The sequence below is a fragment of the Charadrius vociferus genome, unplaced genomic scaffold (genome assembly GCF_000708025.1).
Source record: "Charadrius vociferus isolate BGI_N301 unplaced genomic scaffold, ASM70802v2 scaffold74, whole genome shotgun sequence".
NCBI lineage: Eukaryota > Metazoa > Chordata > Aves > Charadriiformes > Charadriidae > Charadrius > Charadrius vociferus.
Window position 1 is genome coordinate 126,672 of NW_009647849.1, and position 21,409 is coordinate 148,080.

The 21,409-nt window shown below is 39.3% G+C and overlaps 1 protein-coding gene across 1 annotated transcript in view; it reads left to right on the forward strand.

The window, feature by feature from the left end:
- The window catches only part of GRIN2A (glutamate receptor, ionotropic, N-methyl D-aspartate 2A), a gene marked incomplete at its 5' end in the record, with an annotated part of 84,701 nt that overhangs the window by 43,380 nt on the left and 19,912 nt on the right, over nucleotides 1-21,409 (forward strand). Inside the window, one exon of the mRNA XM_009882902.1 lies at nucleotides 4,314-4,474. Coding sequence (XP_009881204.1) covers nucleotides 4,314-4,474 — 161 coding nt within the window. The remainder of the gene's footprint in view (nucleotides 1-4,313; nucleotides 4,475-21,409) is intronic.

Below are 21,409 nucleotides of genomic sequence, written 5' to 3' on the forward strand. Positions count from 1 at the left end.
CACATGTTAAGAAATGCCCTGCGTGCGCGTGGTCTGGGGGATCCTCTTCAACCTTCACAGGAAGCCTTACATATGCCTTTTACAAGTTCCTTATTTTTGCGAGATTCACAATATCCTTGTAACATTTGCTTTATATTTTTGTGCAATAAGGTGGCACGAGTTCTGTAGTTACTTAAAGATATGTCTGTGTCAAAATAGAGTAGACAGGTCAAAAGGCAGCATGGATGATGGGGCACTTAGGGTGACCCTCTTACGCCAGTCCATCTTTCCACTTCAATATTAGACCTTTACAGTGCTTTTTGAGAGTTGTCAGACATAGATATCGACTGCATTTCAGTAACTGATGATTGTAATAATAGGCTTGCAATTACTAAACACAGTAGCTATATTTTTCAAAGATCAGAAATCAGATTGTCAGTGTTTTCCATCTGGTAAAAGAAAAAAGCAGGGAGTTCAAATATGGGTGGTTTTCTATCACTCCAAACCAGCCATAATTCCCATTAAAATCTGTCTTAGCAGAGGGAGAATATTTACTATTTTCTACTATTACAGTAATGTTTTCCACATTTTCTTAAAATACTCCAGAACAATAACAAACAACTGCTCTGAATACCACCTTTTCAGGCAAGCATGCAAATCTTCAGATTAAGTCAGTATTTAATGTTTGTGAAAGATCACTTTACTGACTTTAATGAACTCATCGATTTTATTAAGGAATATAGGTAAAACAAAATAAAAGCAATAGGACTGTTTCCTCAGCTCAGCCATCCTGTTTGGGATTCCTAGATCAGTAGGACCGGAGTTCTGTTACCGTGTGCCACAGTTCTAGCAGCTGGCAGAGCATGGGGAAACAAGAACGAATTGATTAGTCTTCTGAATAATAGTAGATCTCTCCACAATTATGATTCAAGCAGGGCGCTTGTTCATTCAATTTAGGGATTTTATTAGCGATTAAAAAAAATTAATATTTCAGAAAATGTCTAGGAAGGAAATTGCTTCCTAGCAGACATGATATGTTTGATTTTCCATCATGGAGCTTCAGGGACAATGAATGCATGTAGAGACTTGATGCTTTTTTTCTTTCTGGTCTCGTGCCTGCCACGTAGATCTTCGCGGCAGTCACAGAGCCTCTGTGCTTCTCCAGGACATGTCAGTTCACAGAATGTAAGTTTACAATTATTAATGAGAACTTTATACACTTTAGATATGAGAGTACCGTTAGTAAGAAGATTTTAAACTCTCTCTTTCTTCTTTACAAGTAGTCTGTGAGCAGGCAGTAGTAGCATACAATCATTTCCAAAAATTATCTCCATGTGACTGTTAGAATTTGTTGGTTAGGTGTCTTGTGCCACGAAAGTCCAGTCAATGGATGGTGTTTGGAACTCTTTATCTCTCTGAATTTTCTGTATTTTAATTTCTTGCATGAATTATTTAATCACTTGAGTTGCTTGTTATCCCAACGATCTTCGAATGAACTAGTACTTTTTATTAATCTTTGCTCTGCTGCAGAAATATTTTTGTGTTCCATGAATGTTCAGTTTGGGACAGATACCTCAATTCTTTCAACCATTCCTATGGGAGGAAACTCCTCCCAACAATTTAAACTCATATGAATGTTCTTGAAAAGTGAGAATATTCAGAACCAAACTCCATTTCTAAATTACCAGGACACTCCATAATCTTCCTGTTCCCTCAGTTCCCCTGCCATACATACCCCAGGGTTAGGGATTGAGCTTGCAGAATACACAGCACAGCTGAATTTCCGAAAAACATCAGCTGTATGAGCAGCAGCAATTTTTACACGTCTTGAAATTGAAATTGTTTCTTTAATTATTTTTTTTTCAAGTTCTGTTGATTGGAAAATTTGATACAGCTATTGGGAGATATCGGAAGCCATCTCCCTACGTCAGGGTTTAATTATCTGTAGATTTAAATAAAGTAAGTAGCAAGCTACAGCTGTATCAGTAGAATCTCTGGACATATATTTGAGTGCAGGGTTTGTGTCAGTGTTGTATAATAAACACAAAAAGGAGATAGCAGATATAGACTAAGCACCGTGACTAGTATACATTTCAGTGCATGGGTCAATTAGTGTGTATAAAGTAGTAGCAAACTAATAATTTAAACATTTAAGCTATGAAAAGGGAAAATGAGAAAAGACAGACATCTGTTAGCTAAACAAATAAAGAAAAACAGTTCATTCCTTTATGCTTTTTCAAAATATGCTTAATTAAAATGAAGCATTTAAATGTAGTTCTGTAACATGAAAGTTTTGTTGCAGCAATAATTTCACAGTCAAGGTCTGATGGAATTGAAAATACTCCCAGTTTTTATATAAGCTTATTTGTATTCTCTTTGCAAATTGGCACTGGATCCTGGGAATTCTTGGTGCACTGGGACCAAACTTTAAAAAGAGAAATATTACATATGTAGCCCAAAGGAAACAGCAACTGTATAAATATTAGCTGTCTCTTTCAGTGTGGGGTATATAGATTGCTCTTCTGACTTCAATAGGAAAAACAGAGTGCATTTTACTGTGGAATTCATGGGTGACTGCTCTTATCAATGCTCAATTGAATTTCCTCGTTAGCCAATAGTTCCTCTAATTTGAATGGCCTTTTTCATTTATTTCTTCAAGAAAGTTTTTAACTTAATCCTAAAGTGTCAGTTGGTATTTGAAGGGAGATATTGAAAAGGCACATATAAAATTTTCAGGTCTGTTAGCAAAAGTTTATGTGAGATTATCCGAATGATTTCCAAATCTGAAACCTGAAGGTGCTCTGAGCTATTGCTTTTCCTTTGCAGGTATTCCCTGACTTGTTTGTCTGTGCTAATGCAGTAGTGATACAGAGGGTAAAATCATAGAATGGTTTAGGTTGGAGAGGACCTTGAAGATGATCGAGTTCCACCCCCCCTGCCATGAGCAGGGACACCTCCCACCAGCCCAGGTTGCCCAAGGCCACGTCCAGCCTGGCCTTGAACACCTCCAGGGATGGGGCCTCAACAACTCCTCTGGGCAACCTGTTCCAGTGTCTTACCACCCTCAAAGTGAAAAACTTCTTCCTAATGTTTAATCTAAACCTGCCCTCTTCCAGTTTAAAGCCATTCCCCCTCGTCCTATCACTCCATGCCCTAGTAAAAAGTCCTTCCCCAGCTCTCCTGAGGCCCCCTTTAGGTACTGGAAGGCCGCAATAAGATCTCCCCGGAGCCTTCTCTTCTCCAGGCTGAACAGCCCCAACTCTCTCAGCCTCTCCTCATAGGAGAGGTGCTCCAGCCCTCGGATCATCCTCGTGGCTCTCCTCTGGACACGCTCCAGCAGGTCCATGTCTTTCTTATGTTGAGGACTCCAGAGCTGGACACAGTACTCCAGGTGGGGTCTCACGAGAGTGGAGTTGAGGGGCAGGATCACCTCCCTTGACCTGCTGGCCATGCTTCTTTTGATGCAGCCCAGGATCCGGTTGGCCTTCTGGGCTGTGATTGCACATTGCTGGCTCATGCTGAGCTTCTGGTCAGTCAGCACACCCAGGTCCTTCTCCTCAGGGTTGCTCTCCAGCCATTCCCCGCTGAGCCTGTATCGAATAAACCTATATGCCATCGAGCAAACGGTTTGTAGTTTTAAATTGTAGGGATAGATAGGGACTAGGATTATAGGTGTGAGAGCTGTGGAAGCCTTGTCATGTCAAGTGATGTAGCGACCGAGCCCTTGGGCTTCGAAGATGCAAGAACTTTTATTCCCCTTGAATCATGGCAGCGGAAGGGAAGCCAGCCCTCACCCTGTCCCTCCCTGCGCACAAGCTCCTGCAATCACCTGCACCCCTCCGGGAGCAGTGTGTTAGGCTCCGCTCAAGTAGTGAAAACGATCCTTTTGCCTTCTTTGTGTGGGGACCCCCAGTGTCTCAGCTGAGATGAAGGTGTGAAATGACTACCAACAAAATACTGTTTTCTTTTGATTGCTCTTTACCAGTGTGTCTGCTTGTAGTTTGGGTTCTCTAGGGAGATGCTGGCAGATGAGGAACATCTTCCAGTATCTCTTCTGCTCCACTTTCTGTGCTCCTGCCATATTACAATGCATGGGAGAAAGTCACATTAGACTGGCGAAAATGAGCTGGTTTTACTCTGGATGTAGATGTTTCTGTAAGTTCAGCCAGTGTGAAAACACAGTTTCGGGTATATACAATAGAGCTGAATTCACCCAAAGCATTTGCCTAGAAGAAATTTGAGGCAGTTCATACAACTTCTGGTTTTTTTCAACCTGAAATTGCCCTTCACATTTTGAATGCCTGAAACACTTTGCCTTTCCTGTTTCTCTCTAGTTCCAAAGGCCGTATGATTATTCACCTCCTTTTCGATTTGGAACGGTCCCAAATGGAAGCACAGAGAGGAATATCAGAAACAACTACCCTGATATGCACCTTTACATGACAAAGTACAATCAGAAAGGAGTCGAAGATGCCTTGGTCAGCTTGAAAACTGGGTAAGCTTTTCCCATTAGTTTTAAAGAATACTGTAGACCTTGCAGAAACTGAGAAATATTGATCTGTACTTACTGTGATACAGAACAGTCTGATGTCTGGCATGCTGGTAGTACATTTTTTTGACTGCACTGTACAGATAACAAAGGAAAACAATTGCCTGTGATTTGTGTGACTATTTTAAAATTGCATGGAAGCTTCAATGTCCTATGTAAAATAGATTCAAAGGGCAGAATTAGTATTTCTCAAATTTAAAGAGAGATGATGAGACCTGGATCTGTGTGGGGCTTAACACAGAACATGATGTTTTGTACAGTTCCTCATTATCTTTGCAGAACTCTCTCATAGGAATGTGCTTTCACAGGGTGAATTTCTGACAAAGCTTGTTTGTTTGGCCAGTGTGCAACTACTTGTTATTTCTTTTCAACTTCCCATCCCTTTGGTATGATTTTAGGTCTACACTTACATTTTCTTCCCTCTGATTAGCATGGTCCTGTACATTTACTGTCACGTCTGAAGTATTGACTTCGATCTTCATAAAATCTGTTGAGATGAGATAGTCTCAAATGTACTATCAAATCCTGCTTCTGGCAATCTTGGTAAATATTCTGGCAAATATTATTGTCCTTCTTGCTCAAGATCTGAGATTTAGACTTGAGTGCCATCCATCCTTTTCTCCCTCTGAATTAAGTAGCTCGTTCTGTCTGGTTGGACAAAGAGACTGAATTTTCATTCTTAATCCTCAAAAGGTATGAGAGTGACTCACTGCTTGTATCAGTAATCATCTGGGGGGCAGGAATGTGTTAGCTCTTGTGATCTTTTCTAAACATATAGGCTTGATAATAGCACATGTACTTTTGTTAATAATACTGGATTTCAATAATCATAATTTATCAATATAGTTTGTTTAGGTTTATTTTGTTTTGAAGCGAGAAGGCTAAGTTACCAATAATGGATTTGAGTACGGCTACTCTAATGGTGGTTTCAAGGCACATCTCTCCTGCTATTATTTATTGTCAACACAGAACACATTTCTTTCTATACTAAATTAAGCTGTTACTTTTAGTCCTTTTTTGGGAACTGCTTGTCCTTTTAATTTTTACTCTCCTTCTCCCAAACATGTAGGTGATTGTAACATATTTCTTATGCAAAAAACCCTGAAGTCCCCAAATCTTTCCTTAGAGTACGGTTTTCCTTCTACTGTCCTGCCTACTGTTTCCTTCTCTTCTGCCTCCACGTTGCTGTCTGGAGTCCCTCTGTCATCATTTCTCAAGGCATTCTCAGCTGGCGTTTCTCAAGCATGGTTTGCCCTATCGTAACGTAGACATGTAACACAACGTGAGGTGAACCTTGCCCAAAGTCTTCCAAACTGGAGGCAGAGCTCCTGCTCTGACCGAGCCTGTGCAAGTTATATTTCCTGGGTGACAGTTAAATTATGCATTATAGATAGTCAGCTGAATGCTCCTATTCCCGCTGTGAATCTTTAAAGAGGAAGCTATCCTTAACTTCAGCCATCGCTAGGGCTTGTTCAGCTGGATGGATAGTTTATTTAGGAGATGTGTATTCCTTGTACTTTTCACCAACCATTTGTGCTACTGAAAGCCCTGAAAACTGCCGTGAGCTTTAAGATCAGGACACCTGTCAGACACTTAAGCATGAAAGGGGGGGCTGCCTGGCTGCAGGGGGGTTCAGGACACTTTGCTAAAACTCAGGCTGGCTGCTCTTGTGCCCGCTGCTGCTCTTCCTCAAAAGCTTTAGTCCTTTTGACAGCATAAACTATTCATTTTTTATGGATATCCACCCCCATTGGATTTTCTTTCCTCTTCTAAGTGATTTCTCAGTGTGGACACCTCAGGTGTCCACCTTGCTCCCCGGGACTGACATTTCTGTAGCAGATGGTGCAAATAAGCTGCCATGTGCGGTGTTTTCCGGATCAATGTAAGTAACTGCTACATACAGCTGTGCTCCTTAGTATTTTGTCTGATCACACCTACAGAAGGATTAAAAAGCATGCCATCAGCTGCTGAACTTCCTCACAACAGAAGTGTCACTTTGTGTTTGCTTATGTCACAGGCTTGGGCATTCCAGCAGGAGAGTAATGTCAAGTGGGCATACATATTTCCCACTTTCAGTTTCTGCAGAGCAAGAACTGTGCAAAGATCCAGTCAGTGTGGTAATTGTGGACAGTAAACTGGGTTACGTATCAGGCAGCATGATTGTACCTTCTTTTTCCTTCGGAGTGGTTTCTCTCTGGAAAGATGATTTCATTTAGCTGACCAAACAGATCAGGCTCTGTCATTCTCACCTGTCACTTGCACCTTGAGCCCACCCAGGCATTCCTTTTTGCTAAGACCTTTGGTGAGTATGTGATGGCAGTTCTCGTGGCTGACACTTCAGAGATCTCTGGAGCTAAAAGTGTCCTGAATGAAAGAGATGAGACTATATACTGTGGGACTATAATAACTTGCATTCTCCACAGGGAGGACAATAGAAAAGCATGAATAGGTATTTGGTAGTGTATTACAATTGCTTGTCTCTTCTTTTTCTCCAGACTCGTATTCTTCAACACATCATTTTTCACTTCTACAAAATTTTCGATTCTGTTCCTCAGTATACATAACTCTTCCCTCATTTTTTATATACCCACGCTCTATCTTCTTCCTTTCTCCATCATGAATTACTTGACCAGATTGTTTCTCTCTTCCATGTAAAGTTTGCCTTTTCAACCTTATCTAGACTTGATCAAGCTTTCACCTTCCCTACTTTGCTTGATCCCATGACTTTTTAATACATCTTGCCCCATAGAGCCTATGTTGTCACTGCTCTTTTCAGGATGACCTGTCTCTGCTTCCTCAAACTGCTTCTGAGCAAATACATAATTTCTGTTTTCGTCTTCAGTATGTGTGTGTTCTGCTTACCTTGTTACAGCTGGTTTGTGTGTTTTCATCTTTATCTCTTGTCAAAGCCATTGCTATACTATTATCTTTTTTATTTTTTCATCCTCATCATTTGTAGCATGCAACAAGCAATTTTCCTTATATATTGTAAAGCTTGCTGCTTCTGCACAGCTTTTTTTTGAAGATGAAGTACTTAGTAATTATAGAGTCATAGACTATAGACCTGGGAAGGACTTGCAAAGATTGTCTGGTTGATATTGCTGCTGCAAGTCAAAATAAATAGTACCTGTGATATTCCTGAAGAATGTTTGTATAACCTGTATGTATTTCCAGTCTCACTTTTAAAACCACTTTTGCTTAATTGACGATTAATAGGATAACAATAAGATAATATGTAAGACAAAATAAGATTTTGTCCCCTTTAATTCCTTATGTGTAGCGTTTGATTCTAATTTTAAGGTGGAGCAAAAAATACCAGCAATCAGGCAATATTTAATGACTGAATAATGCTACACGTGTGGCATTTGGTCTAAATATAACCAAACTATCAAGTAGTCTCTTGTCACAGTTCAGTCTGCCTTTATTGTATCTCAAACTCTTAAGTATTTGATCAGCTTTAATTAGCCTCTTGGGATGTATTGAGAGTATCTCGGTCTTTGAGACCATTGTCTTTAATACGTAATGTTATTGAGTTGAACTGGAAGGAGAGAGCAGGAAGGAGACAAACTTAAAGCTTGAGATGCACAGATTGTTCTAAGATTTCTTTTTTCTTGGAGACATGTTCATATCCCTTTCCTCATTCTGAAAATAAATTAAAATACAAACTGGGTTTTTTATCTCGCTTTCCCACAAGAAGTAAAAAATCAGCTGCCTGAGTCCAGTCACTAACATGGTCAGGAAAAACCTCAAAGGCAGAAATACGTGTAGGAATGCATATTAAATAAATTACATTCCTGCCTTTATTTGCTGTCTGGTGTAGAGGTTAGACAGGTCTTTTGTTGGAGTATTGCTGTACACGCAGAGATGAGTATGCACACATTTGTGTCCAGGAAGCCTTGAACAAAATACCGAGCCCATTTGTGTTTTCATCTCTGAGAGGTGAAGCTAATAGTGTTTCAAAAATTAGCTTACAAGGAAAGCATCTGCATTTGGGATTTTTTTTAATTAGAGCAAACTACTTCACTACACGGGCAATAGGCTTGGACCTATCTTGTTCAATTAGCATCGGAAATGTTTAAGATCATTTTAGAAAGGAATCAGCTGGGAAATGCTGCAAATCAAAATGGAAATGAGATTTTTGCTTTAGACGGACATTGACGTTATACCTACTCCTTCAAGTGAATCCTCATGAGGAGGTTCATTGCAGCTTACTCATGAAAGTTTGTTGCTATCAATGGTGAAGGCAAATTTATCAGCTATATTGGCTTTTCCCCTTTGTTTGATAAGAAATCAACCTTTGTTTGTGAAAATCTTAAAAAAAAAAAAGTCTACAAAGTCTCAGTAATATGTACCTCTTGTCAGTAGTGTCTTATTTCTGAGATTCACAGGTACAGTTCTTGGAAAGCTGCTGAAACACCTTTTGAACAAACAGCAGAACTTGCTGTACTCCATTTATTAATTAAAGGTGTCAGTTTGCAACCGACCCTGTTAAAAGGGAGCAAAATTCATGCATCTTTTTCTTGAAGTACTACTTAATATTTTTCAAAATGGCAAAATATTGTACCTGCTTCAATGCAATTTAGCACCAAAAGTAATCACAATTTTACAAGCTTGTCAAAGAACGTACCGGTGGTTTTCCCTAAATTTCATGCACAGAAAGGATCAGCTGTGCTGTGCTACCTGCAGAGCTTCAGATTGCTCTTTCGGCAGGAGTGAGCAGCTCAGGAATCCTCCAGAGGTTTTTTTTTTTCCTCCTTTTGCTTTAATGGAAACAGAAATGGCAGTTATTTTCCTGAGCATTATTCAGAACAGTAAAGTCTGTAAGACATTAGCTAATGTATTCTTGGTGGGTGAAGTCCAGCTCTGGTAGAGCTATGGTGGCTCCTCTGTGTTCTTTAGATGTTTATTTATCAAATAAAGTTCTAAAAATGCATTGCAAGCATTTGTGTCTGCGCTGCATTTAATTAATCTACATTTCTAGAATCCTTTGTACCAGAGAGACAGATCCTATTGATTTTGTTTCTTGAAGAGAGAATAAGTCTTTGAATAGGAAGTAACTAAATATTGTGTTATGTTTACAGTGGCTGTTTGGGTTTGTTTGCTTCTGTTTGTCATGCTATACTTTTCCAGAAAAGCTTATAGTTAAAAGAATACTGTCTTTTTGCAAGCAAAACAACCTTGCCTGTTGTAATTCTTCAGTGTGGGTTGTATCAGCTCGTAGCTGTTGAGTTTGCATGTAGTGTTTCTCCATGTATGAGTGTTCTGCTGTAAAACTGTCAAGAGGAGAAAATGCAGTGGCAATAAACTGGAAATGTATTTCATGTTCTCACCTTTGCCCCAGCACATCTATACTGGAATATTGTCTGGGATTTAACTGCTAATGGCTGAAAGCAGCAAATTTAATTGGGAGAGTCTCTTCTTACTGCGGAGATAAAATGGGAAACTTTCTCTTACCTATTGCCCGTCATTGATGAATCCATCTAGTTTTTCTTCACTTAATTTTCCTAGATTTGAGGACCGCAGCTGAGTATCACACAGTGTATATCTTGTTTCAAGAAAAGAGATGGTCTAACTGATTCTGTGTTACGGCAGCATGTTGGTGTGAGGACTTGATTTCGGTTTCATTGTGAAAAAGCTGAGAATATAGCTTGTTTCAAGGAAAGCGCAGTAATGAATCCCTTGTGTTCCACAGGCAAGCAGCCCCTTGTACAGCTGCAGACGCACTTGCTGTCGTGAGCAGTTCTCAGTTTTTATTTACAGCCACAGCTGTGGCTACATATTCAGGGATTTGATGGTGAAGTTTACTTGGGACTCTGTCTGCCTTCCTGTTAGAGATTGCTATGCTTGGTAGTTTATACACATCGAGTCTAATGCTTTGTTCCCCAGTGGGCTGTGGCGTGCAGGCCTGTCCTGAGCTGCTAGTCACTTTGGTAGGAACATGTGATGATTCTATTCCTCAGCGGTTTTTAATGACGAATAATACTGCTGGAAGAAAGACTTGAAAGTATCTAACTGAACAGTGTGGATGGCATGAGAAGGTATTTCCTCCCCACAAGCACACTCTCACATGTGAAAACAACAAAATGATTATTAATATTTGTTTTAGAATCCGTTGGAACTAAGGAGAGAAAGTGCAAGAAAAGCCCCTGGAAGGCTCTGATGCCCTTTTAACCCTCAGTCTCTTATTGGCCCGAGTTGGGTTGTCATTGTGCTCACAGTGCTTATAAATTGTGTCCAATTCACAGCTTTGCACACTCTGTTATTTGCTGAACAGATAGCAACCGGTCAGAGGCTGCGCTGGCAGCTTCTGCAGCGTGGCACAGGCATAACCAGGAGGCAAACATCTCCATTTCTATCAGCTGGAACACAGTTCAGATTGTGCCCAGCAGGTCCTTCTGTTAATTAGGTCTGTCAATTAAAGCGGTGGTATGCTTAAAATTAAAAACAAACCAAACAGCTGATGTCTCCACTTGGATGCAAAAACAATTTCAATATTTTTTGTAGTATTTTCAATTTATTTTTACAGAAAAATCGTTGACAAAACTTTCCTCAAAGGAAGAACTTGCTAGTTTTTATTCTTTTTGTGGTTCATACCTTTTCACCTAAAAAGAGGAGGGAAAGCTATGAGAAAAATTACCTGTTTGAGAGAAAAATTATGTATTTTAATTTTTCATAAAAAGCACAAGTTCTTCATCATTCTTATGAGCAGATAATAACAGCTTGCAACCGGAACTCAAAGAAATGTTCAGCAGACATAAATTTTTAAACTTTTAATCTAGTGGCTCAATATATTGTGACTGTTTCTGATTGACAACACCTTACAGTATTTGTAATTGAGTATATCCACTCTTTTTTTAGACTTTTAGTCTTGCAGTACATCTAGCAATTCTTTCACCAAATTTTTAAGAATTTGCCAAGGATGGTTGAATGAAGTGTGTTTGAGGGAGAAAGGGAAAGGTCAGCAAGGCAGCAGGAGGTATCTGTAGTCTATAATAATTTATTGCTTCTAACACTCCTGGATGCCTGTTGTGACACATGGCGAGAGAGACTGTGCTGGAGACAGCTTTAGCACAAGCACTGCTGTACACAACTGAATTTTGAAATAATGTATCAAGTCCTTAATATCCAGCTATCATTCTGAGAACATGATGTTTTTCTGCTTTTCCTGGCCTATTCGTCAACATCCCTATTCTAAGCCTGCTTGGGTTTTGTGTTTTTCACAAGCTTCAAAAACAGGTTTAAAAAATCAAATACAGCAACTGAAATAACGTTTTTAGACGGGTGATCCTTGCTCCGGTCACATTTTTAACATGTCACTGAAACAGCAGCCTGTAGTTGAAGTATGTACTAATCTTAATAAAGGGGGAATGATGTTCTTCTCTTTCAAAGTGTCTTTCAAAGTATGAAAGCCTTAGAGATACTCAAAGCCTTAGAGGGATACTCAAAATTCACCAGTTTAAACTACTGAATCTGAAACTTGTTTTTTCACACGTGATTGGAAAAATATCTTCCTGAGTCTGCATCTGCTGTTATTACAACAAAATTTATAATCTAATATAGGAATTAGCCTTTTTTTTTTTTTAAGGGAAAGTAGTGAGTGATGAATCCAATTTGTATCATTAAGGAGAAATGTTTAAGAAAATTACTGTCCATGTTTTCATCAGATCTATAGGATGTTAATGTAAAAGATTTTTGTCAGAGGCTGAAAGGGCAAATTAGTGTGCCAGGTGGTCATTCCTTTAAGGGAGTGATAAATCCAAAATGTGAATGTGTGACATAAGATGAGAAATTAATGTATTTCAGATAGTTGCCTGTCAATGGTACTTAAAACTAATGGTCAGGAATATAGCATACCTTAGAAGACAGATTTAACCAGCTCCTGGATTGCTATACTTCTGTAAAAAAGCACCTGCTGGACCATTTTTCTGGATATAACTTTTGGACATTTTTGGAGCCTGATCCTTAGAAACATCCATTTCTGCAGCTGGTCTGAAAGACAAAATAAAAAAATCAATAAAGCTGTGAGACAGGACCATGGGAACTCCTTAGAAAAAAGCTGAACTGAACTTTAAATTTGTCAGTCAAATGACATCTGAAACCAAGCTCGACCACATCTGAAGCACTGATGAGTTCAGGCAACTTTTGCCATAAATCCTGTATGGAGTATCATAGTTTGTCTGCGTACTTTCTGCCTTGTATCTGGAGTGGAAATAGAGTCATATAATACTTTCAGAATTTATTGTTCTTTAGTACTCTTTAGTGCTGACAAGTTGAAATAATCACAACTGTAGATTTTTTAATCTAACAAGATTTTTTTGTTTGTTTGTTTAAGTGAAAGGGAACATCAGTAGGTCTCTCCTCTTTGCTCTGTCCTCTCTCTTTTAGTGTCTCTTTCTCCTTTCCCTTTTTAGCACCCGACCTTTATAAAGTTCAGTAGTGATTGAGAGAATATTGCATTTGTGGAGTTAAATTGGCATAGTTACATTTTGGAGATAGAGTGTTGTGAATACCAAAATTTTAAAAAAAGCTCAGAAAGAAACTGAAGGAACTGGTGGAAGGTGAATAATTTGGCAGCTGTTAGACATGATGGGGCTTAATGCAACCTGTAGCTCATGAAACAGCCATTCATGTGAAGCCAAGAAAATGTACACAGATGCAATACCATCCATACACGCCCAGTTTCTTTTTTTCCTCCTTAAGCATCTATATTTTGCAAGTATCATAGGTTATTAGGACCCAAGTGTAAGCCAGAGAGCGTCTACTGTCCATGTATAGGTATTCCTAAACCATATATACCTCTGGGGAAACTTGTAAGTCAAACAGCACTGAACAAAAATCCAAAACTACCTTGGGAGAGCAGGACGTTTGCCATGCTCCAGAATGTCTGTTTATCCCGATCAGTTTTGACAGTAAGTACTAAATTATTGTATAAATACACTTTCCTTAAAATCATCGGAAGGAGCTAATAACGTGAATAACGATTTTCTTCCTGGCATTCTGTAAAAAAATATAATAATCTCTGCTAAACAGTTTGGCCCGTTCAGTATTTTCTCTCCTGGTTGGCCAGGTTCAGGCAACTTCCACAATCAATAGCTTAATTTAGTTTGGCATCAGATGGCTGGGGTAGCTTAATTTCAATTTACATTATGATGCTTTCTTTTGGACTTCAATCTTATATTTGTTTCAGTGTTCATTCCAATATTCATTTTGGTATTACACTCTGAGGGGAATGATTTTCAATTGATGTTACAACTGTAGTCACTCAAGCTAAGAATTGGAAAGCTGGTTTGCAACCGGGCAACTGCTATTTGTGCTGAAAGACTGCAGAGATATGAAGACATTTAAATTTGCTGTTCCATCTAGGCGTGTCCTTCAGAGGATCTGTTCACTAAAGTATCGATTCTGAAATCTAATAGCTTAAAAGAAATATGTGAATCAGCACAGCTTTCCTGCTTTTGCTGCTAAAGTGAGCAGAGCGCTGGGTTTGGACTACAAAGTGCCCCCAAGCTGGCAGCACAGAGATAAAGACTTCTATGGCATTTCCATTTGTGGCAGGATGGCACCAGTTTTTCTGATGGCTGATCCCTGTTTCCCCATCACTTGCCATCCTTTCGGGAAATGTAGTTATTCTCACATTCTTGTATTTCTTCCACTTATATTGAAAAGTCTAAATAAATAATGGACTGGGTAAAACCTAATGTGCTGTTCCAGGGGACTTTCTGGGGGAGGTTGGCTTTTACAGTCTTTGAAGAATGGGCAAATACTAATATTGGCATTGAGAGGGTTATTGGGATCTGAGGAGGCACTCATTGAAATGTCTGGGGAAGCTCATATCTCAATAGTTTCAAGTCATCTATAAAAAGAATCAGGCATCATCATGTCCTTTTAAGCTGGGTCACGTTTTCAGGAATTTCTTCATGAGCATAAGATAAATGCACTGTGCCTTTTTTTTTTTTTTTTTTTTTAAACAAAACCAGCCTGTCTCTCCTGTTCAGCTGATTCATAGCAACTTGCCTCTAGGAAAAAAATTACTTTATAGTAATTTATTTCTAATTCCTTTACTTAGTACCTGAGTGCTCTTCTGATTTTATTTTTTTTTTGAAAAAAGGCTGTCTCCTGTGTCGATATTACCACTTTTTAGGTAATGCAGTTATCTATCTAATGTCTTTAAATATTATAAAGTACCTGGAAATAAAAGGACCAAGTGAAAGTAGCTATATCCCATCTAACCCTTGTGCTTTTGAGAAGAAGCTATTCTAAGTTTTAGTATTCATTTGATTTGGGGATGAGATCAGGTGCTTGGTGAAATGTGCTGAATTTATACTTCATTATGCTATTGCAACTGGGACAAAACCTTTAATCTAAAAATATATTCATTCCCCCTACTCGACTTTTCAAATTTTGTGTTTTGATAAACTGACGCTTTGCAAGTACTTCATTGCTTGGCTTCTGAGACTTGAAGTGGGACACTATTCCATCGCATAAATTAATCATGAAGGCACACTAAATTTTCCCTTCTTTTGTTGCTAAGGGAAATGTTATAGGGCCTGGGAAGGTGGGTGGGCAGAGGGGTGGGGAAGAGGAGCTCCTGTGAGTGAGGGGGGACTATGCCTGTTCCGGTACCCACAGCCAGGTGATGCGGGAAGGTTCACGGCAGCTTTTCTGGCAGCCTGAGATTGCCCTGACAGGTGAGGTGAAGCCTCCACAATCTCTCACGACGGTGTTAATGTCTGTCAGAGCTTGCTCCTTCAAATTTTGTGTCTGCGTTTTCTGTGTGAAGATTGAAGTGAGGACAGTTTGAGCTGGGAGAAGAATTGAAAGCTCATTCCCTGCTAATGAGTCCATCATTTAACTGGGTTAAACTTTGCTAAGCTGCATTGTTGCAGGGGGGTGGTTGTTAAATTTTCCCCTAATGAATTGACAATGTCAAGATGTCAAGAAGTCCATCCAGTATATGTGAACTTAAGATCTGCATGGAGCTATTTGAATACACGCTAAAAGATAAAGTCAGTGCTGGTGATGAAGTGCCATCAGATAACCTGAAATGCATTTTAGTCCAAACTGGGTAAAAGAAATCATCAGTCCTTCATGCTAAAGGTTAAATACCCGTTTCTCTTGCTCCAGCAATATCAAAGTGTCACTTCAGAGTGCTTTCACTGAAGTTTCATCTTCAGAGCAGCCTTCTTTCCCTTTGATTGCTGTGTCATTCCATAGTGACCTTTTGGCATTAGATCCCCTGGACATAGTTTTAGAGATGCACAAATGACGTAGTGTCTCTCACAGTGCACTCTTGACTTACTGTCTTTTATCCCTTCTGGGGATAAAGAAGGGATAAAAAGTAACTTACTAAATTTGTAATACATCAGTAAATCTGTAACGTAAATCCATCATATTGTAAAAGCAGTATTTTTGCACTTGCTGCCTTTCCAACAATGGTATTGATGATCTCTAAAATATATGCTTATATTTAATTCAGCCTTAAGTGGATAATGTTTTTTTTGCCTAGTATCAAATGGTAAATGCTACTTTAAGGGTCATGTAAGACATCTATTCTGCAGACTATACAATTTATTTTTAAAAGAAAAAAACCCTGAAAAGTAGTGGTTTTTTCAGAATATTTTGAAAATGAGCTGTGTCTCCTAATTATGTTTAGGAGACAAAGCTTTAATAGGTAAAAGTGTTGCAGTTTGATATTTGCCATCTGAGAGTAATTTCAAATATTGTGCTTTCAAAAGCCACTACTGGAGCCTTAGTAAACAGGTATAATCTTTGTAGTCTCTTTTGCATTTATTTACAACCAAATTTGAGGAATAACATCTCTTAGTTTTCTAATTCACCTAGGCAAATGTCAAAAATAGATCTGATTTCATTAACTATCTTTCCTCAAAATAAAATTCATATAATTTATAATGAATAATTATTCTTAAATATGTAATTGACCTTTAATTTTTCAGAACAAGCCCCAGAAGGTGCTTATTTGAGGTAAAAGGTATCCCTAATCAAAAATAATGTAGAAAAGTCATTGTGATACAGCTGTTTGCAGCAAAATGCAGTGCAAGCAAATTGCTATGATGCTGCTCTTCATATATTACATGCATTCTGGTTTTGTGTGAGTCAAATCTGTGTTAGTAATAATAGACAGCTTTTGGCTGGCTGTGAAAAGAACATATTTGGGGGGTTAGAAAACATAAAGAAATGAGAGTGAGAAAAATTGATTCTGAAGTTAATGTCCTGGATCTGACAGATGAACACTGCACTGAATGGTACCCACTTCAGCAAGAAATTAATTCTGCTGTAGATATTGTATGTTTGGATTTAGTGCAGTAGTTGAAAACTGGAAAGTGACTTCAGTCATGCTTCAGTTTCCCTGATCCTCAGTGGAAACGCAATATTATTTGTTCCGTAGACTCCAGTGCTTGACAGTAAAATAGAAGAATGTGAATAAACTGGGCTGTGTTAAAGAATTCCCCTCATTTTCTGAATACTATGGCACAGGTCATAACAGGACACAAAGTAATTGAAAGAGATTGATTTCTAGTGTGCTGGATTATTGTTTGTGTCTCCAGAACTACTGAGCAAATTGTCATTTTAGATTTTTCCCTCTTCTTTCCATCAAGAAAACAAAGTCCCCGAAGGATCATGTCGTTGGTTAAGGAAGCAAAGTAACATTTTCCAAGTAAGCTGCTGTTGTTGAGGAAGAAGCAATGACTAATAAAAAGGCATTTCCTAATCCTGATTTTCAGTTTTCATCATAGGAATTTGGTGAAATGTATGTATCAATAATAAAGGTGGGGAAAATTTTAGGGAAGTATTTTCAGCTTTTCTGAAATTACTTCTCTGTACCTTTTCCTCTAACTTTTCTTTTCTTTACACAGGCATATTCTGAATGTGTACAGTGATGCTTTAGAGAATGGGTTTTTGCAATAGCTATTCTGATTTTTCAACTTTTATACTTCTTGATGACTCATAAATATTAGGGTACAAGACTGTCCACATTTGTTTTTCACTGATTTCCCACTTCAAATTGTTACATTCAGTAATGCTCTTTCAGGTTTTTTTAGAACTATTCTAATTCATAATTTTATAACACCTATGCTGTATGAGTTAAAATTCTCCCCAACCCCTTTCCTCTTTGTGCTTGCTAGGTAATGAAGGACATTTGCCTTTGTAGACTCTCTTGTATAAATATTTCTAAATGTTTATTTTCTCCCCTACCCAGGATTATTGCAGTAGTTGGAAGTTTACAAACCTGCCAGTTGCTCAGATGAGTCATAGCACTGTAGTCCTCTTCCTCTGCATTCATTGAAGATGCCTGGCGCGATGGGCTAGTTCATGGCCGTTATAAATCTTGTTTCTTGCTGCATTCCAGTTTCTGTAGTTCTCTTTCATCTTTCTAATAATTCTTAGCAGTTTATTTAAACCTACACAATGTGACAAAGCTTTTCGCCCCCTGAAGTGGCTGCACTGAAATGACAAGTTAATTGATCCGTTCTTATGTGACTAAGGTTTGCAAGAGGCTTTTAGCCTTTCTTGATGTGGGGTGCTCTATTCGGTGCGTGTAAGCTGTTCTACAGTGAATATGTAACTTAAATAGCAGAGCGGTCACCACTCAGACCGATACAAAGCTTCTCAGCTGTGGAGCACAGTTGAATTTTGCTGCCACAAGAACAAAGATCCTGGGGCTTGCCAGTCCTTCCGTACAAAAAGAAGAGAAAGAAGAAAAGGGTGAGCTAGAGCACGGCTCCAGGCTTCCTGGTCCTGCGTTGAGAATGGCAAGACAAGGATGGACTGCCGCCTTCAGCAGTCACTGCCGTGCACGCAGCCTGGCTCTCCTGGCAGTGCTGAGCAAAACAGCAGATGCGGCTTTCCCCACATAGACGTGGCAGGAAGGAACGTCTGCTGCGGCCCCAGCTGCCTCCCGGCCTGCGCCAGTGCCTGCTCTGCCTTCGGCCGGAGCTTATGCTCGCTGCCATCCTTGCGAACTGGCAAAGGGTCACATTTTCGACTTGCCCAGATCTTGCTGTCTCAGTTTTTGGAAAATCTTATTGAGGGATGTTTAAAATTGTATGAAAGTTCTTAAAAAAGTCAGAGTGTCAAGAAATTCACCTTCTAGTGAGGGAAGAGTTGGATGCCCTAACATCTGAGAGCTTCATTCGTGGCTTGATACTACTCCCTGCCCACGCTGCAGGGGTACATCATGTTCTGAAGCTTTGCATTGCAAGGAATAGTACTTCTGTAATCAGCACATGGTGAAGAGATAATTAAGCCTTGAGAGGTTATAAGATTTATGTTGGAAATAGAGAAAATATATTCTGAATATGAGTTTGTAGAAAGAAAGACTTTTTCAGGGCAATCAACTTCTTGGTTTACAGTTCAGGCCTTGGGCAGCAACAGACAGCAGAACCTTTTAGCACTCAGCATCTGTAAAGGAAGTGCCTCATGTTTTTAAATTAACTTGAATTATGAGGTTTATTGTGACCTTCTAGAAATAGCATAGAGAAAACCCTCAAGTAAAGCCTTCTGTGTTCTCAGAACATGCTTTCCTCATGTGCGTCCACTGCAGCTGATGGCAGCCTCTCTAAAGAGAAGCTGGGGAGTGGGTCCACAGTGAGTGAGTGAAACTGTGATTGTTCCTTGTCTTTCTGTCCCAAGGTTTTCCTAAACTGCTGAATAACTGAGGAGGCAAGCTGCATGTGTAGAGCGTGATTTCAGAGGCAGGACAAGGCTTTTGCCCTGGAGTCTTTAGCAAAGATATCTTTTTCCTCTGTATTTCTGACTGAGTCTGTTTTGACAGAAGAAGAGCTGACTCTCTATATTTTCTCTTTGTTTACCAGCATGTGGTTTATATGCCTACATTGCAAAACTGTAAATCCCAGAATAAACAGATGACAAATTCCAGAGTGTATTTAACCTAGGTCGGTTTGTTGCAGCAGTGATGGTACTCACAGAGAGGAGCATTACCTTCCCACCCCTTGCTTGAGCCAAAGACAGCCACTGAGAGGGGAAGTATCCTTCCTTCACCACAGATAAAAGCATGAGATTGGATTGATTATGGTAATTGTCTGCTGTAGATCAGAATTGTTACAAGTATCTTGAGGGTATGGCAAACAGTTTTTCTTCTTTTTTTTCCCTTGTGTGCCTACCTAAAGGACGTGGATTTTTGTTTTTTCTCTCTGCGCAAACCAAAGATTGTCTCCAAAGTGCTGAATCAAAGCACGTCGTTTAGAAGGCTGGCTGGCCTTGTGCTGAGGGCTGCAGGCTTGGGCAGTACCCCAACCTCCCCAACAGCCTCTTGGCTATTTTAGGTTTAGTTATCCTCAGTGCTAGCTAGCCATCCATATCTTATTTCTGGGTTGAATTAGTGCCACATCACCTTCCAAATGTTTAACAATTGTTTTCTCCATGTTCAATTGCCCATTTGAAGGAAGGAGAGAGACAGACTTCTAGCATTGATGGAGCTAAGCTGACTTTTAAGCTGAGGATTGCACCAACTGTGTTTTAGGGAAGAGTGGAAAACCAAAGAAAATTATGTCCCAGATATTTCTTTTAATGGTTGCATGAGCCACCTGTACTTTCTCTAAATTAACTACTTCACTAAATTCCAATTTGATGACTTGAGTGGTGACTGTTGGGGTAAGCAACCTTGAAGAGAAGCAATAGAGTAAGAAGGTAGTGACAGGAACTTCACTTTTTCATGACAGCAGACAAAATCCAACAACCTCACCCTCTCCTGGTATTTCTCTTGGTTTAACATGAGATGGATAGTGGTGTTTTTTTGTGCCAGATTTTTGCTATCTGGTCTAGAGTTCCACAAAAGTTAGAGTTCTGTAGGAATCTGTTGATTGAGTATTTAAGAACAAACATTGAATTATGTCATGAGTGAAAGTATGTTTTTTCTGTCAGCAGCCAAAATCTGGTATGCCTGGGTCTTACTGTGTTCTGTGGATATAAATGAAAAGCTTTATCAACATGAACTGATTTAAGCTAATGGCAAGTGTGATTCCAAAACTTCAACAGCAACAGAATTCCAACTGGTACATACTGATAAAATATAATTGAAGTTGATGCTCTTGTACCTGTTTGTGCCACAATTAATTTATTTTTATAATTCCCTTTCCATGAAGACGGATCCCAGCTGTTTATGAACAGCATTTTGCCAGCCTCTGTTGTTTGCATCCCGTCAGAACATTTCAGCAGTGCTCCATAGTAATGCGTTGTGGCTCTTCAAAGGCAGAGCAGGCAGTGCCTGGGAGCCGCAGTGCCAGTGGGGGTGGCAGGGTGAAGACTCCTCTTACACCAACCTACAACCAAGTTGATTGTGTGGCTGTGTGTTCCCCATTCCTCTGACTTCTGTGGGATGGGCAATGATGTTGAAAAGGGAGAGTATGTTACTGGGGAAGGTAATAACTTTGATTTAGTGCATCATTTAGGTGGGGTTTGGGCCAAGATGATAGTTTTTTCCTATTGCCTCTGTATTCTGCTAGTCTTGTGCAAGTGGGAGAAATCTTAAAGGTTTTGGCTGTAGAAGAGGACAGCAATACAAACCATACTTAAGTTTTACCTTTTTTGTTTTAAAGATTGCATGTGGGTTTCTGTAGGTATAAGAATGTCTTTTCTTTGATTGAGGTCTACTGCTGGCAAGTGATCATCCTTCCAATTGGCCTCCTCTTCTTGTATATGCACTTTTATTTTGTGAAATATCCATGCACCTGTCTCTTCTAACGCTTCCTTTACAGTGCTTCTTAAAAATTATCCCTGAAGGACACAGCCTCTTTTCCTTTCCTTGCTGATTTTATTTTTGTCTGTTTTGTTGTGTTCCCTGTATACCTTAGAGAATGGGATTATCCCATTCTTGCATTTGTAGGTAGATGGGCTGAAAGG